Source organism: Notechis scutatus, chromosome Z (genome assembly GCF_049901735.1).
Source record: "Notechis scutatus isolate UNSWTSFEM ecotype Mainland chromosome Z, rNotScu1.2, whole genome shotgun sequence".
Taxonomy (NCBI): domain Eukaryota; kingdom Metazoa; phylum Chordata; class Lepidosauria; order Squamata; family Elapidae; genus Notechis; species Notechis scutatus.
In genome coordinates this window covers 114,441,336-114,460,671 of record NC_142025.1, presented here as the reverse complement: position 1 = coordinate 114,460,671, position 19,336 = coordinate 114,441,336, and the positions used below count along the sequence as shown (strand labels likewise).

The following is a 19,336-nucleotide window of genomic DNA, read 5'->3' as shown; positions in this document are numbered from 1 at the left end:
GTTCGGGTATTTTCCCATGAAGGTGGCTGGCGCGAATTAATAATTAGAGGGGACAATTTTGAATAAAACTAAGGATTGATAAAATTGCAAATATGACAGATAAAGGTAATTTGGGAAATGAATATAGAAATGAGATGAGAATTTCAAATAACATTGTAAAATAAGATATGAGAATACTCTAATGAATGAAATAAGTTATGATATGAATTGGAATTGGATAAGATTAATACTTAATACTAATAAGGGTAATGTGATATGAAATTGAACAAACAAAATGAATAGGTAAATATGGTCATGTTTGTATTGTACTGAAACCTGGAACCATACGGCTTGCCAAATGAGATTTCTTTAAAAAAAATTGAGGAGGAAATTGAAAAATGAAATTGTTAGGTATGTCTAATTGATATGGTGGTTGGCATTAGGAAAGAGTATTGATGTTGAAAATAAGCAAGGAAGGCATTTAACTTAATATGAATGTGGATATTAAGAGATTATCAAGCTTGCTTATACTAAAATGTATGATATATTGATGCCATACAGTTAAAGTATTGTTGTGTATGTGTAGATTGAAATAAAAATCTTTTACTGAAAAAAAAAAGGAATGGAGTGAGGTCCACGGTTGATAGTTTAAGGTTAAATTTTTTGGGTTTGAGGATGTAACTTTATGATGCATATAATTATTAGATTTATGAGTACTCAGGAGAAATATTCATTTATTTATCTGTGGATCATACTCCATGTGCCCTTGATTCCTAGAGGTAGTATTTCCTATTCAGACACAAGCTATACATGCATTGAAATATGGACTCTAGATGATGACATGATAGATTGATGGATGGATGGATGGATGGATAGAGATAGATAGATGATAGGTAGGTAGGTAGGTAGATGGATAGATGGATGGATGGATGGATGGATAACTGGATAGCTATATAGAAGTTCGATAGATAGATAGAGAGAGAGAGAGAGAAAGAGAGAGAGAGAGAGAGAGAAATAGAGTGATAGATAGATAGGTAAAAATGTCATCATATAAAATCTATGGCTCAATAATCCAAATCTATATCTATAATCATCTACATTTGTCTATCTGTCTATCTGTCTGTCTATCATCTATCTATCTATCTATTTATCTATCTTTTTTTTTGTAAACCTGGACATGGCTGGTATAAGATCAATGAGAGAAGCAGACTAGAACTAATGAGACATTTCCTGACAGTTAGAACAATTAATCAGTAGAACAACTTGCCTCCTGAAGTTGTGAATTAAGAAGTTGGACAACCATTCCTCTGAAATGGCATAGGGTTTCATACCCAAGCAGGAGGTTGGACTAGAAAACCTCCACTGTCCCTTCCAACTCTATTATTCTGTTAACTGTCACTTGATCTGCCATTTTCTGGACTTTATCTTCTATGAAAACCTGAAAGTTAGGGAAACAAAAAAAAAACTTCAATAGACAAGGGAAGATCTGTAAATGGATCAAATATTTATATAAGAGGGCTGCCTGTAGAACCCAATTAATCCTTAAATATAGAGCTGAAAGAGACCTTGGAGGTCTTCTAGTCCAACCCGCTGCTCAAGCAGGAGACTCTATACCATTTCAGACAAGTGGCTATCCAGTCTCCTCTTTAAAACCTCCAGTGATGGAGCATGAACAACTTCTGACAGCAAGTTGTTCCACTGGTTAATTGTTGTCAATGTTAGGAAGTTTCTCCTAATTCCACATTGCTTCTTTCCTTGATTAGTTTCCATCCATTGTTTTAACATCCCTCCTTTGTTTTATCCATTAGATTTTATCCATCCACCTACCCACTAATATTGTCCTCATAGAACATAGAAGCGTCATAAAAGTCAGGACAAAATTAATGGACCACAGTAATATACATTTCCTATATTGAAAGTTCAATCCTAAAGAAAATTTACACTGACTATCCTTTGGAAGGACAGATACTGAAGCTGAAATTCAAATATTTTGTCTACCAAATGAAAAGACTCATAGGAAAGATTGAAGGCAAAACAAGAATGGGACTTAAGAGCATGAGATGGGTAGATAGTATCATTGACACAATGGGCAGATTCAGAGAGGCAGTGGAGGATGGGGAGGATGATATGCTATGGTGCATGAGGTAGTGAAGTGTCAGACATGACTTAGCAAATGAACAACAGAGATATTGAAAGTAAATCAATAGTATTTTTTCTTGCTTGTCAAACCACATCTTTTCTCAAAATAAAAATACTGATGTTTCCTAGTTTACTCACTCTTTAGGAAGAAAATTGCATTTTAAGAGTAATTGCATTTATGTCAATCTTTAATGACATAATATAATTAAATGTGCTTACATAGAAACACAATCAAACTGAGAAAGAACTCAAAAAGAATAACATGTGTCTCCCACTCTGCAATAAAATTAAGAAATAGGGAATGCATAAATGACAAATTCCTTGACTTTTCCCCCCAGATATGAATGACTGTTTTGAATGTTCAGAAGATCACTATCAAAATAAGGAAAAGATAGAATGCATTGTGAAACTAGTAGTCTTTCTAAATATTGGAGAAAACCTAGGAATTGGTTTAGCCTCAACTGCTCTTTGTTTTTTTCCCCTCACAATGTGGGTACTTGGAACTTTTATTAAAAACAGGGATACTCCCATTGTCAAAGCCAACAACAGGTCCCTCACCTACACCTTGCTTGTCTCTCTTCTGCTCCATTTTCTCTCCTCTTTGTTCTTTCTCAGCCATCCTGGCAAAGTGACCTGCATTCTCCAACAATCAATCATCTTCTCAATAGCCATTTCTAGTGTCCTGGCCAAAACCATCACTGTGGTTGTTGCTTTCATGGCCACTAAACCAGGATCTCAGAGGAGGAAATGGGTGGGGAAAAGATTGGCCTTGTCTATTGTCCTTTCCTGCTCTCTCTTACAAATCTGTATTTGTATTCTTTGGTTGGCAACATCTCCTCCATTCCCTGAGTTGGACATGCACTCAGAGTCACAAGAAATGATTTTACAATGCAATGAAGGGGCAACTTTCTTCATCTACTGTGTCTTGGGCTACATGGGTATCTTGGCCATCGCCAGCTTTATTGTGGCTTTCCTTGCTTGTAAATTACCGGACAGCTTTAATGAAGCCAAGTTCATCACCTTCAGCATGTTGGCCTTTTAAAGTGTTTGGATGTCCTTCTTTCCAGCCTATTTGAGTACTAAAGGAAAAGCCATGGTCACTGTGGAGGTCTTCTCCATCTTGTCCTCCAGAGCTGCATTACTGGGATGCATATTTTTGCCAAAGTGCTACATCATTATTTTCAGGCCTCAGCTAAACCACAGGGAGCTACTCATAAAGAGGACTTAGTACATATCATATAGTGTTTCTTGCTATACTGACAAAGAAGAATAAAAATCATGTTTGCTACGTATATGAAATATATAGAAGTTATTTCTGTGAAAGGAGGATTTTTGGAAGTTATTATGATTATTAAGATTTATTAATGTCACCCATTAAAAAAGAAGTGTTCATGTTGCTGCGTTTTCAAATATTTTTGAAGATTGTTCCACCCTTTCAACACTTCACCTCAAGAAGATTTTTAGAATCTAGATTTCTTAGATACTCTTAAAAGATTTCAGATATTGACTCAAAGGATATCTAAGCTCTTTCGTGGTTTCTTGCTATACTGACAGAGACGTATTCTGTCTCATCCTTTATTTGACACATATACTTGTCATTTATAACATTTGCTTTGGTATACATTGTTCCTCTGTAACCTTTCCATGGAATTGTGAAAAAATAAATTGTGGATATATCAAGGTGTAGTGTTTTGTTTGTTACTTTTAAAAGAAGAATCGCTGAAGCTTCTAAGGATGGAATGAACTTGCTATGATGGGGAAGTGATAAAAGATTGAATAAATAAATGATCACCCGTCCCCAGTCAATTAACATTTCTTGTCCTACTTTCTGGTGGTTTGGAAAATAAGTTGACTCCCATCTTCTTTGTGGCAGCCTTAATAAGATAAACAAAATACTGCAGCTGTGGATATATATTTTTTTCTCTTAACATCAACTAGGAACAATAAAGAAATCAGCACTCAAGAAATATGCTGTAGACTATCATTTGATAGGGTAACAATAAAAGTTAAAAGATATTCAAATGCAATGTAAAGTGAATACTCATTCGTGGAATTGTCCAAAGCAATGGCGGCATAGTTTTGAAGCTTTGATGAAACTATATTTTACCATCTTAGGGGTAGATTCAGATAACCAATTCTAAGCCTTTTCTTAGAAGCTCATGTACCCAGTGCAATTAATAGCTACTAGTAGTGATGTAGACCTCAGTATGTTTGTAGAATAGGCTTAAACTTTTTCCAGATGTCATTATTTCTGATCCTCATGACACAAGATGGACCTCAAGGAAGGATTTTAAAAAAGCAGAGAGAAAATCAGATATTTAATTCTTTAAAATTGCTTACTTATAACTTGGCAGATCTTCCAAAGAAAAGGAAAAGAGATAGAAATTCATATTGTGATTGTTAATTTCCACCAGTCTGACTTACACAAATTAGAAAAGTGGTTTTTCTGTAAGTGGCTCGAAATACTGCAATGGTTAATGAAATCTGAACCATGATTCCTTTCTGAGAAAAAATGTTTTTTGGGGAGAGGGGTTCTATGCTGAGCTAAATAATGATTTGTTATTGCACATGTTGTTTATTATTCTGTAGCTAATTAACTTTTCTTTGAAGACTCCCAATTACTCTAATGGGTTTATCTGCTTAAAACTCCAGAGATTTTCAAGAAAGCAGTGAACACTGGAAAGCATGGCTGAAAGAGGTTATAAATTAACTCCAATTCAATGATGAGCTTGAGGTGATGGGAAGAGTCAAACAGGGCTATTAGGTTTGTTATTTCCAACATCTGTTCTTTATTTATCAAACCAATTTCAAATTTCGGTTGTAGAAATCTCAGTCATTATTTATTTCTGTATCTCCATTAAAGTTAAAGATTCAGATTGATGTTATCCTCCTAGAAGGTGTGTTGGAAAATCCAGGATGCTAAGTCTAATCCATTGGTGTGGGTTGATACGTTGGAGACTTCTTTTAGAAGATTTCTTAGCTATTGATGTACTGTTCTTTCTGATCTTCCTGGTGATGAAAGTGAATGCACTCAAATGTCCAGAGGTTGATCTTTTTCCAGTTCCACATGAATGGTACCAACCAGGTGATGTCCTCATTGGAGGAATGGCTTCACAGATAATGTATGCATTCAGTGAGCATTCATTTTATGAACATCCTTCTCAGGAGCTATATGGGCTTTCAGAGTAAGCAAATCCCATACCTTTCCTTATCTAATGATAACTTTTTTTTTACTTTTTAAGATATTCGCCTCAGTTCCTTTGATTCGCAATGGTCTCAAGGATGGCAGATGAGATCATGTCAGTGAAAGCATTTCTTGATTTTTTTCTGAGATTTCAGATCCTATGTTTCTATAGGAATGAGAGAGTATTTATACTATTTTGAAAAAGTGATACAAATATGAATTTGAATGTCAAATGAATACCTACATTACTGATGAGAGAGAGCATATATAGGTCAGGTATAAATTGTACAATCTTTGGTGCTGTCTAAGCTTGGTTATTTTTTGCAGATCTTTTGTTATAAGCTTAGGAAATAGCTTAAGTATTCTGAAGAGCACTGCAAATACATAAAGTAGGAATTCAAAATATAAGAAATAAATGTATAGAAATGATCACTCATCCCCATAAAAGCAATGCAAAAATGGAAAATTGTTTTTCACTAATAACACATTTTCTCAGTAAAAGAAGGAAAAGGAAGAACAAAGGTTGCTCAAAGAAGAGTAAAATAAAGAAGTGGAATAAATTAAGTTTCTTCTCTCTGAAACAGAACACACCATCCATGTCATTGGCCATTAATAGAAAATCTAAAAATATAAATTACTGTATTTTTAATGAATGACTTCTATGATACAGTGTAAGGCACAACAGAATCCTAAACCATGATACTTTGAAGCAGTATTGAAGGAATTTAATATTTTTTCATTCCAATCACAAATACAAATGGCTATTCTAATCCATTTACCACAGAATTGTTTTCTAAAAGACATTCTTTATTACAGTATGATTACAAAATTCTACCAACATCTCCTTTCCTTGGCCTTTGCTGTCAAAGAAATCAATGAGAATTCAGAAATCCTGTCAAATATTACCCTTGGCTTCCATATATATGACAGCTACTATAATGCAAGAATGACTTATCGGACCACCCTAGACTTACTTTTCAAATCAGACAGATTTATGCCCAACTACAAATGTGGGCTTCAGAAAAATCTTATGGCCATCATTGGAGGACTTGGTTCAGATACTTCATCCCATATGTCAGAAATTGTAGAGTTCTACAAAATTCCACAGGTAGGCCCTATAGCTCTCAATTGGTTAAGAGCTTTCTTAAGTATTTATTCTCATTTCTTTATCTCCACAAAAACATGATTGTAAGCAAACCTCAATCTATACTTAGCAAGAGATTGAAAATTAACGTTAGCTTGCACTGGTAAAGGGGGCTTTCAATTTGCTGGTATTTGATCATGTTCCAATTAGAAAAATAATAACAGACCCTGACATTTTGCTGTATTCTCATAATTTCAGCAATGTTGCACTGGAATCTTTGTATCAGTGGGATATGACTATTATTAAGTGTTGTACCTTATGATTCTTGACTCTTGATGAATTTTCTTTTATGTACACTGAGAGCATATGCACCAAGTCAAATTCCTTATGTGTCCAATCACACTTGGCCAATAAAGAATTCTGTTTTATTCCATTCTATCAGATATAAGAAGTCTAGGAAAAAATGAAATATAAATGAAACAAAGTAATAATTTCATTTGAGCAGCTTTTAAACTAATTCATGAAGAGGAAGAGACAAAACAAAACACACTATTTAAAACTTCTGTTGAATATTCTTTTTTTTAGATCCCATATGGATCCTTTCCCCCAAAAGAATTTCATATCAACAATTTTTCTTATTTTTATTTTATGACACCAAATGAAGGTCTTGTATATATTGGAATTATCCGATTGCTTCAACATTTTGGATGGAAATGGATAGGACTCTTTGCCGTTGAAAATGAGAGTGGAGAACACTTTTTGAAGAAGATACAAGTGATGCTTTCCCAGCATGGAATCTGTCCAGCCTTCATACAAAGAATACCCCTGCTGCTTCCATTGGATGACATCCAAACATTTAGCTATAAAATGAAAAGTTTGTACATACATCTCACAGACATTAAAGCAAATGTATTTATTCTTTATGGAGAGTCTTATACACTCCTCTGGCTCACATCTCCCATATTTCTAAGTGATCCTGAAGATAAATTAAATGCATCCCTTAGAAAGGTATGGATCACTACAAGTCAAGTGGACTTCATACTAACAGGAAATCTAAAAAAGTGGAACCTCCAATTGTTCGATGGGACGATTTCTTTTCAGATACATTCAGGTGAAGTTCCAACATTTAAAGAATTTCTGAAGTCTGTAAAACCTTTTTGGAGACAAAGAGATAGATTTCTAAAAGGGTTTTGGGAAGAAGCATTTGACTGTTTCTTTTCTAATTCAGAAACACCAGCAATTAACATTAAAAAATGTACTGGGGAGGAGAATCTGGACAGTCTTCCTGGACCTCTCTTTGAAATGCAAATGACAGGTCATAGTTATAGCATCTATAATGGTATCTATGTTGTGGCTCATTCTTTGCAAGCTTTATTATCAAAAGAATCCAGTCACAGTAAAAGGTTGATGGATAAAATCCCAGAATCTGAAGATCTACCTCCTTTTAAGGTAAAGTTGTCCAACAAAAGTGACAAATTTACTAGAAAATGATTTGTATCACAATATATCATTCAAATAGCTTTGATTAAATCAATCAATATATGATAGATACCAAAGCAAAGTATTATTTCTCTGCAGTAAATACCACCCTTGGGTTACATTCAACTTTCTACCCAAGAACATGTGAAATATTATTCACAGTAATACATTACTTTTTTATATCTATGAGAATGGATAGCATTGTGCTCCTTACTGTATATAGTGATGCTCTTCAGGCTAATTCTTGATATTTATTGCGTCAAGCTGCATAAAGAAATTTGGAAAAAAGGGGAAATGTTCCTTAGAATGATTTAACTGATTATTCTTTAAACTTCCTCCTCCTCCTCTCCTTCTCCTTCTCGTTCTTCTTCTCTTCTTTCCCTACTCCTTCCCCTTCCCCTCCCTCAATCTCTTCCTCTGAAGCTGCACCCATTTCTTCAAGGCATTTCTTTCAACAACTCAGCAGGAGAAAGTATGTCTTTTAATGAAAAGATGGAAATTAGAGGAGGATTTGACATCATCAACATGATCATCTTTTCAAACAAATCAATCCAGAGAGTGAAAGTTGGAAGATTAGATCCCAATGCTCCAGATGGAAATGAATTGATTATTAATGAAAATTTGATTGCATGGCACAAAGATTTTAATCAGGTATGGGTATTCTTCAATGGATCAGATTATGGCACACATTTTCCTAAAACATGTGTTATGTTCCCCCCTTATACCCATTGAGAAAAACTTGGTGAATCCCTTTGATCAGGTCTTCCAGTTTTTTATTCTTTTGGAAGAATAAGCATTTCAAATGCCTTTCAAATTTCAAATGCAATTATTGAATGGCAGAAAGGTTTTAATTGGTATGGAATACAAGCATGTAGAATGCTTATATTTTTACAACTTCCTTGGAAATGGAAAATGAAAAAATGGGGGGACAGGGGGAAATCACTTATAATGTCTACAGTGAATTTCTGTTGGCCATGATTCTCTTTATAGGATTATTAATTGATTTTGTTTTCAAATGATGAAAAACTTAACAACTTGATAACTAATTGTTCAACATTTTTCATTGTTATGAACAGGTTCTTCCAGTTTCTCTGTGCAATCAATACTGTCATCCCGGATATTGGAAGAGAAAATCTGAAGAGAAAACCTTTTGTTGCTATGATTGTATTCCCTGTCCAGAGGGGAAGATTTCAAGCAAGACAGGTCAGTTATAAAGTTCTTCTATTTTTGGAGACAATGGCTGCAGATAAATTATTCTGTCAAAAATTACAATTTGTTCTATTTCTTACTAACTATGAGATTTTCCCACCATTTAAAGCAACAAACAAGTGTAATCCCTATAATCTCAGTTATTAATAATCTCTCATATCTGAGAATACTATATTTTGTAGGATACAGCATCCATATATGCCATCTTTTCTCATATGGCATTTTTATCCCAGAATTCAAAATCCAAACTATTTATTTGGGTTCCAGAAGATGTCACCTACAAAACCAAGGTTTACATAGTGATCAAAGTCAAATTTCGGCCCAGCCACCTTTTATATGGTAGTCATCCAAAGCATTATAATAGGTGGAACTGGAAGAAAATTGAAAAATATCCATATAAATGTTGTAAAATTGGCAGAGAGAGAGGGGGGAGATTATAACCCACCTTATTTTTTAAATTTCAGAAATTCTGCTTAGAAAGCAAGTCATGGCTAAGTGAGATCAGAAGGAATGTCAGTTTCCAAGCAGAACAACAGAACATTTCAGAAATAAATAAATAAATGATTTTCTTTTTGATATCTTTTATCCAGACACAGAAGATTGTTTCAAATGTCCTGAGGATCAGTATCCAAGCAAAGTGCAAGATCGATGCCTTAACAAAACAATGAGTTTCCTGTCCATTGAAGAACCTTTAGGAATCAGTCTGGCCTCAGCTGCTCTTTTCTTTTCCTTAATGACAATCAGTGTGCTTGTAATTTTCCTTAAGTGTAGAGATACCCCCATTGTCAAGGCCAACAACCGGGACCTCACTTACACTCTCCTTATTGCCCTCTTACTATGCTTTTTAGCTTCCTTGTTATTCCTTGGTCAGCCAGAGAAAGTAACCTGCCTTCTCCGTCAACCAGCATTTGGCATCATCTTCTCAGTTGCTATTTCTTGTGTGTTAGCTAAAACTATTACCGTGGTTGTAGCTTTTATGGCTACTAAGCCAGGTTCTTCAATGAGAAAATGGGTGGGGAAAAGATTGGCTCTTTCCATTGTTCTTTCTTGTTCTTTTCTTCAAGCAGGTCTTTGCATTCTGTGGCTGGCAAAATCTCCTCCATTTCCTCAGTTAGACATGAATTCCCTTATAGAAACCATGATTTTACAATGCAATGAAGGCTCCATTTTCATGTTCTATTGTGTACTGGGCTATCTGGGCTTCTTGGCTATTGTCAGCTTTATTGTGGCATACTTTGCCCGTAATTTACCTGACACCTTTAATGAAGCCAAGTTCATCACATTTAGCATGTTGGCTTTCTGCAGCGTGTGGATCTCCTTTGTTCCAACCTATCTGAGTACCAATGGAAAAGCCATGGTGGCTGTGGAGATTTTCTCCATTTTGTCCTCCAGTGCTGGGTTAATGGGATGTATCTTTTTCCCAAAATGTTTCATAATTGTTCTTAAGCCAGAAATAAACATTAAGAAACGACTAATAAAGTGTATTGTATCATGTGACAGTTATATTTTCCCCAAGAATACTGAGTTTAAATGAGATGACTATAATCTGTTTTGAGTTAATTAAATAATTAATTGGGGTTATTTATTGATTTATTTCTTATGGCATAAGGGAATACAGCAATGTTTCTCAACTTTGACAACTTAAAACTATATGGACCAACTCCCAGAATTCGCCAGTCTTCTCTTTTGATTGGAGAATCCTGGGAGTTGCAGTTGATACAGCTTAAAGTTGCCAAGTTTGAGAAACATTGGAATAAAGCATTAATGCATAAAATTCACAAAACAGCATATAAAATATGTATCAAAGTATAAAACATGAGAACAGTGAATTATTTTTAAAATTCACAATATGAATTACGAATAAAATTATTTTAAAAAATTAAAGTATGCATGAGTATTTGTTAGAGTACCTAAGCCTATGGCCTATATCTAGGCTATTTAGCCTTTGGAAAGCAATGTTCTCAAGATGATGTAGTTCTTTCAGGGAACCTTCAATGGGGCACTTCATCGCAATATGATGTAAAACTTGCAGGACATTCTCACTGTCATATTTAGTATTATCGACCTTTTGTTTTTCAGGTGCCAATCTTGGTTTGGATGAAATTATTGCTGTCCAAGTTTTCATGGTGAATTACGAGATATGAGACTAAATATTTGATCATGATAATCCACGTGTACGAGTAATAATTAGCTTTGCCTCACATTTTTCCTCTCCATTTCTAAAGCTGATTTTCTTCTAAGGTTTGTGGATGGTATGTTAGATAGCACTGGCCATTTGGAAGCCATCAATTTCATAATTCCTGATATTAGCTTCATGGTTTGGATAAGCTAGGTGTCCACTGCTTTTATGTGTGAACACAATTTAGCCATAAAGGGCTGTGATACTTAACTGCCAAATACATCAATCAAAGTAGAGCTAGAAGGTACCTTGGAGGTCTTCTAGTTCAACCCCCTGCTCAAGCTATACCATTTCAGGTAGGTGACTACCCATTTTTTTCTTTAAAACCTCTAGTATGAAGCATGTACAACTTCTTCAGGTAAGCTGTTCCACTGGTTATTTGTCATTACTGCTAGGAAGTTTGTCCTTAATCCCAGGTTGCTTCTCTCCTTGATTAGTTTCCATCCATTGTTTCTTTTTTTTGCCTTCTGCATATTGATTGTGTAACTGTGCATTCTTGCCTTCAGCCTGGGAAGTATATTTTTCTATAGCCCCTTGGGATTCAGCAAAATGTGAGGGTCTGCCATTATATTTCTAATTGGAACATGATCAAATACCAATAAGTTGAAAGCCACCTTTACCAGTGCAAGCTAATATTAATTTTCAATCTCTTGCTAAGTATAGATTGAGATTTGCTTACAATCATGTTTTTCTGGAGATAAGCACATTAGACTAAATACTCATAAAAGGCTTCAAAAAGGAGATCTTTAAAACAGTTTCTGATTTTTTTCCTTTATGGGTGTTAAGCCTGGATTCCCCAACGGGTGTTAAGGAAAACAAACTAAACAGAATGTGCAGCGAAGTCAGATAGGAAGACAGGTAAATGTGTGAGATAAGTTTTCTAGTTAACACGCAGTAAAAATACAGATACGCTTGTGCTATCAAAATATTGTTTATTCCATTTAAGAATTATAGCATAGTCAAAATAAATGGTCCATTAGTCATATATCAATTTCAGTCAAGTCTTGTCGGGGATACTCTATTTGCAAAAGTCCGTGTTGAATAGCCAATGTCAGTACACTTACAATAAATCAGTCCAATCTTATCTTCTCTCCGTTGAGAAAAATCAACACTCCTACAAGAACGCAGTCATCAATCCATCCAGTAATTAGGGATCAGTAGGCCAGAGAGAGAGAGAGCTGCAATTGCCTCGCTTCTTATATAGTGCTTTTACAACCACTCCCTTAATTACATTCCTGCTGTTAAAGTTACACACACTTTAACAAACAAACCATGATACCTTATTTATTATTTTTACCCAAACCAGTTAGGGTAAACAATGTTATCCCTAACAATGGGGACAGATAATATTTTACTTCCCAAAGGCTGCTGAATTTATACTGAGATTTATCAACTGAGATTTATACTGTGCATTAAAAAGATATTGAAATTATAAGGATGTGTAAGACGACTTGAAGAGAGGATGTGTGCTTAAAGAAATTGGCACAATGGCAACATGTTATGGAAATGATATGATCCTTGTAATTTCAAATGGAATTGTAACCCATATATGTAAACTTGGTTTTAAAATCATAGATCTAGTTGGGAATGTCATAAACTTTTGTACAGAACATGCCTTTATTCCCCTTTCAACAACAGAAATCAGATTTGGAAAGTGACTATCTTCAATATGGTTTAAAAGACAAAAATAATCAGATCACAATGGATCAAAGTGCAATTCATGCAGGTTTTATATAATCGTGATTGCCTACCTGGTTAAAACCACTGTGCCATAGAATTGTCTTCTTCTCAATGATGAGTTCTTTTCCTTCTGGAGCATTGGACATTAACTCTCCAACTTTAACTCTCTGAAAAGATCTGTTCAGAAAAGTGATCATGTTGACAATGTCAAAACCACCTTGACTTTCCCTTCTGTTTTTAAAGAAGACTCTTTCTCCAGCTGAATTGTTAAAAGAAATCCCTTGAAGAAATTTGTGGAGCTTCTTGAAGAAGAATAAGAAAAAGGCAGTCAAAAAGTAAACAAATTATTAGGGATAAAAACATTAAAACTTTCATTATTTTACTCCCAGTCTCCAGGAAATGAAAAAAAAAAGTCTTCCTAACTTGAAATACAGAAGAAGAAAATATCAACGGAGAATGAATGGTTAATAAATGAGATTTGGAACTCACTTTCATAGTATTAGTAAAGGATGACAAGTATTTTCAATAACAAGCTCAACCATTTTTCTGGTAGTTTACTTTAAGGCTAAAGACTAACATCACTTCATGAAAATAGTGCACCTCTACTGATGAAAAATAAAACTCCAAATTTTGCACTGTCACTTTTGTTTCCTTAGTCCTTTTTTCTGTTTCTTTGTTTTTCTGTTGCTACAATGTTGTCTCTTCAAAAACTCAAAAAGATCTCTTCAGCTCCAGATTTGAGTGCTCCTTCACTCGCGATGCTGGGAATGGCACCTTCCCACTTCATTTCCGAAGGTTCCTCTCTTCTTCACTGATTGCCCAGGACTGATTTTCACCTCAGATGGCCACCGGACTGCTGAAAATCAGCAATGAGGGACAGAACGCTGTCTCCCCATACCACCCTGACCACACATCACTTCCGGAAGGACGGTCTAACAATTAATAAAGATTAAAAAAAAAAAATAACAAAAAAAAAAAATAACAAATAGCAAAAAAAAAAAAAATAGTGGAAGTAATGGGTTTACAAATTGTAAAAAAAAATATCAGTATTTGGGAATCTGGCTTACAGCAAGATGCTCAACAATAAAAGAGAATAATTATATAAAGTTAATACAAGAAATAAAAAGAGATTTAGAAAAATGGGAAAGATACAGCTATTGCTGTTAGGGAAAATTGCAACCATTAAAATGAACAACCTACCAAGACTATTATTTATCTTTCAAATGATTCTTGTAAAATTGGAGGTGGTTTTTTTTTAGGGAATTAAATAAAATGACTACAAAATTTGTTTAGGCAGGAAAAAGAGCGAGGATAAAATTAAGTGTACTACAAGATAATAGATGCAGAGGTGGATTTGGATTCCCTGCTTGGGAAATATATTATAAAGCAGCAGCCTTAATGTGGATTAAATATTGGGTTAACTTAAGGAACAAAAGAATACTAAACTTAGAAGGGCAGGCGGGTGGATGCCTTCATGTGGAACCCAGGAAACAAGACCTATACTTATTATAATAGACATGCTATTTGAAATTCACTAATGAGAATTTGGCAAGAAATTAAATATAGACATTATATGAAAATTCCAGGGTGGGTATCCATCATGGAGGCATTGATACACCCAAATGCAATAGAAATCAGAAGAAGGACCAAATATTATGATGTTTTAGACTCCCAAGGAATATTAAAAACAAACCAAGAACTTAGAGATCAAAGAGTGAAGATAGATTGGTGGCCATATTTACAGCTTAAAACAAGGTATGAAAAAGATGTAGAAGAACATGGAATAGATGTAAAGCCAAGCCAGTTAGATAAACTTTTAGAGGGAACAGACAAAAAGTCAATCTCAAAAATGTACAATTATTTATTATAATTTGAAATGGCAGAGGAATTAGTTAAGGGCCCAATGATAACATGGGCAAGGAATGTAAGACATAATATCAATTTGGAAGACTGGGAAAGAATTTGGAAGAAAAATTATAAATTAATGAAATAGCAGTTTATAAAGAGAACCAATACAAAATGTGTTATTGATGGTATCTAGCACCTTCGAGACTAGCCAATATGTACCCAGATTTAAGCCCACTCTGTTGGAAATGTAAACAAACGAGGGATACCTTATTCTATGCATGGTGGCTTTGCCTGAAGAGTAAAAAATATTGGAAAAAATATGAATATGGATAAGAGAAATTATGAACATCCAATTAGAACTGAAGGCTGAAATCCTTTTATTGGGAATAATAAAAGGTAAACATGCAAAAAAAATAAAACACTTAATTTTACATATAATTACTGCAGCAAGGGCAACACAAGTACAATGTTGGAAGGGTGATCAGATGCAAATGGATAACTTGATAATCCAGATGGTCTATGATTGCACTGAAGTGGATAAATTTACCCAAAAATTAAAAGAAAAGAAAAAAAAAATTAAAAAAAATAATCAAAATATTATACAGTTTGGGAAAACTGGTATAATTGGATAGAAGATAGAAACCAGCGAGTAAATAGATAAGGAAGGGAAAATATAAAGAAGTTATAATAGGAGTACTAACCAGATACATGAAATAAGTATTAGAAGATTGTTTGATAAGAACACACTGTCTAAGTAATTGAAAATGTTTATTGGTTATGTTTTTTCTTTGGTTTCATTTTTAATGAAATGTTTTGTATTCTGTATTTATTTTTTTATGTTTAATAAAGTTTATTTTTAAAAATTAAAAAAAATTATCTAGAAACAGAAAGTTTTTTAAAGCATGTTGCACTTAAGGTAAAGGTAAAGATTCCCCTCGCACATACGTTGCTAGTTGTTTCCTGCTCTAAGGGGTGGTGATAATCTTTTTTACAAAGCCAAAGAGCGAGCGCTGTTTGAAGATGTCTCCATTGTCATGTGGCCAGCATGACTAAATGCTGAAGGTGCACAGAATGCTGTTACCTTCACACCAAAGTGGCCCCTATTTTTCTACTTGCATTTTTACATACTTTCCAATTGCTAGGTTGGCAGAAACTGGGTCAAGTAAGGAGCTCACTCCGTTACGTGGCCCTAGGGATTTGAACTGCTGAACTGCTGACCTTTCTGATCAACAAGCTCAGCATCTTAGCCAATGAGCCACTGCACTTAGAGTGATTTAAAATTGATAACTACTTCATTTTTCCCAAAGGTGAAAATGCAGATGTATAAATGTTATATCCTCCCCCCATTTCAGTTTTTGCCTGACTTCCATCCATACCATCTTAGAAAAGAGGGGAATTTTCTATTTTTTATGCTCGGTGGTGTTTTTACTTACACCGAGTAACTACAGGTAGTACTTACGTCCATAATTAAGCCCAAAATTTCTGTTGATAAGTGAAACACTTGTTAAGTGAGTTTTGCTCCATTTTACAATCTTTCCTGCCACAGTTGTTAAGTGAATCACTGCAGTTGTTAAGTTAGTAAGACAACAGTTGAGTAAATCTGGCTTCCTCGTTGAGTTTGCTTGTCAGAAGGTCTCACAAGGGGAACACATGATAGATAGATAGATTAACGGAGTTGGAAGGACCTTTTTTAAAAAAAACATTTTTTTTTATTAATTTTCAATAAACAAACATATACAAACAAAACACAAAACATGAAAACATAAAACTTCTTTTTGAAAGTGGCTTAGTCCCGGGTTACATCTTTATGTACAGACATAAATTCGAATTCATGCTCACTTTTATATACCATTTCATATCTTATTTACCATTCTACATTTTCTATATAGCTTCTCCCCTCTTTTCACTCTCTTAATTCTATTTTATTTATTTCATCTCATCATTATGCTTATATCTTTTGTCTGTTCTGTTTCAGTTATCTATTATCTTTTCTCATTAACACAAAATTTCTCCTGTAATCACTGATTGAAGTATGATGCCTTTATATCTTTCCCCTAAATTTAACACTTAAAATAATATATAATTTTCATTCGGATTCTGCTTAGTACATTCTAAGGCTACGTACTATATTTTAAATAAGAAAAAATAATAAGTTTATATTATAATTAAAACAATAATCCATAGCAATTAAACTCTATTGTTAAACATTTTACACATTCCTTTTAATATTTTATCCCATTTTATAGTCATATAATGTTCCAGTTTTCTAACATTATTTCAAATACAAATACAACAATACAGTCTTATGTACTTTTGCAGAATCTCTTTTTTAATTATATTTTTACCCATTATCTCTGAAAAAATCCTGTTTCTTTACATCTTGTTTCAAACCTTTGTAGCTTCTCTTCCCTTTTTCCCTTCCTTGCTTCTGCAATCTAGCCTTTTTTCCCCCTTGTCTCTTGATCTCCACCCTCTTCTGTACCTTTTTTGGTTGTTTTTTTAAGTCTTAAATTCTCTATTCTCTCCCCCCCCCCTTTCCCTTTTCTTCCTCAGCTAGAGTTGCTTGTTCGTTAAAGATGGCTTCTTCTTCATCCCAATCTTCTTGTTGTTCTTGTAGTTTCTCATAAGTAGAAATCGCCATTTCTAAGAAATGGAAGACAGAGCCAAAAGAGCCCTTCCCTTCTTGTTCCTCTTCTTTGTACTTTTGAAATTCCATTTTCAGTTCATCGACAAGTAATGCCATTGTGGAAATTTTTTTAAACAACCCAAATGTTTTTAATCTTTCAAATAATAATTTCCAAAAGTCCCAATGTCACCAAGCAATCCAAATGATTCTTTAATACTTTTTATTTGATTCCTTTTCCTATGTAAGTTTGTTTTCTGGCTGACCTGATGTTCCCCTTAGACTTTTCCTATTGTTTTTTTTTTTTTGTGTGTGTGTGTGTGTGTGACACTACTGCCTTCGTGAAATTCCCTTTCCACATATTTTAGACAGAAAAGTATAATATGATCAGAAGGAGATTTAGAGGTTTAGTCAAATACTCTGCTCAAGAGGGACTCCTTTTGCTATTTCAAACAAATAGCTACCCTTCTCTTCATAAAAAATCTCCAGTGTTAGAGCATCCACAACTTCTATGAACATTTTATTCCATTTCCTTATTTCTTCCTTATTTCTACTTCGTTACACATACTTGTTTCCACATGCAGAACATATTAAGACTTTCCAAATTGGGTTCAAAGATAATTGTACAGCCTGCAGCTGTTGAAGCTCAGTTTTTTTTCTATTGTATCCTAATGTGTATAGAGCCTGTAAAGCATGAGCCACAGCATAAACAGCATTGTAGACAATGTAGCTTTGGCCAGTCATTTCCATTTCAAAGAGCGGCCCAGGAAGATTCTCTAGCTTCATCTCCTCAGTGAATTTCCTTTGCACTCCTTGTAACTCTGATTTTGGAAATGCACAATCAAATGACTGTTGCCACACATCCTGTCGAAACTGATCTCTGTAGTCTGAAAGAGGATTTATGGCCTGAAGAAATTCTCTGAAACCTACAACTGCTCTTGAGTGAACAGTGAAAGAAATAGCCCCATGATACATCTTGAGATCCGATGTGATTTGAATGCCTGATAGTACAAAATCAATCTTTGCCGTCATGATCCACACCTTTCTAAGTAATGCAGTTCCCTTGCTTTCAGGATCCCCAACAAATGCTACTAATCTTAGCCATATAATTGTCCAGGATTCGCCATAGGCGAGAAATGAATTGGTTTTGCTATTCATCATGTTGTGACTCCGAGACTTGAACCTGATCAATCAGCAGATGTGGGTTCGAGCGAGGAAGACGATCTGGCACTGAGATTTGATCCTGCATTATTAAGTGACTTGGAGGGGAGTCAGGTACAGGGAGAGGAGTTGGATTCGAGATATGAGCCTGATTTATTGGGAGATTCAGAGGCCACTCTCTCCCTTGAAACTACTTCCCTAATTAAACCTCAGGTGTTAACTGTTAATCAGGAAAGTGTGTTGGAGGTTTCAAGCGGAGATGAAACTGCCGGATGCTGGCTGGATGCCAGAACTAGGAGAACATTGAGATGTCAATCTCAATTAGAAAAGAGACGTCCAGCAAAGGATTAATTAATGAGACTGACACGCCCTTTCTTAGAAGATATAAGGGAGTGCACCACTTTGAAATATTTGCTGGAAACAAAGTGAATCTTGCCTTGGAAAGACTTGCATCTGATTTACTGCGTTGTGAGTTAAGAACTTTACAGAATTGCTGGACAGATTCTAGGAGGATTGCCAAAGGACTGTGATAACAGAGCAATTGAATCTTCTGTCTCTGGTTTTGTTTACATAAAGTATTTGAACTATATAACTTGAAGTTTCATCTGTGGATACAGGTGGGACAGAACACATCATATTAATGGAAGTCATTGAGACTGTTTGATAAAGTTTGTGGAAGGCTTCTGAGTGGATTTGTCGATCAAGCCTTTCTATAAACGATGAGCAGATACCGTTCTGTGAAAGTAAGGGCTGCATTTTCTGTAAGAAATT

At 34.7% G+C, this 19,336-nt stretch overlaps 1 protein-coding gene across 1 annotated transcript; it reads left to right on the top strand.

Moving 5' to 3' along the window:
- Positions 1–6,119: 6,119 nt before the first annotated feature.
- On the top strand, positions 6,120–10,608 carry LOC113427983 (vomeronasal type-2 receptor 26-like). The gene is made up of 5 exons (XM_087946044.1): positions 6,120–6,410; positions 6,972–7,835; positions 8,289–8,516; positions 8,942–9,068; positions 9,665–10,608. Exons 1-5 carry the CDS (start codon positions 6,120–6,122, stop codon positions 10,606–10,608), a joined length of 2,454 nt encoding a protein of 817 aa, XP_087802170.1.
- Positions 10,609–19,336: the final 8,728 nt, after the last annotated feature.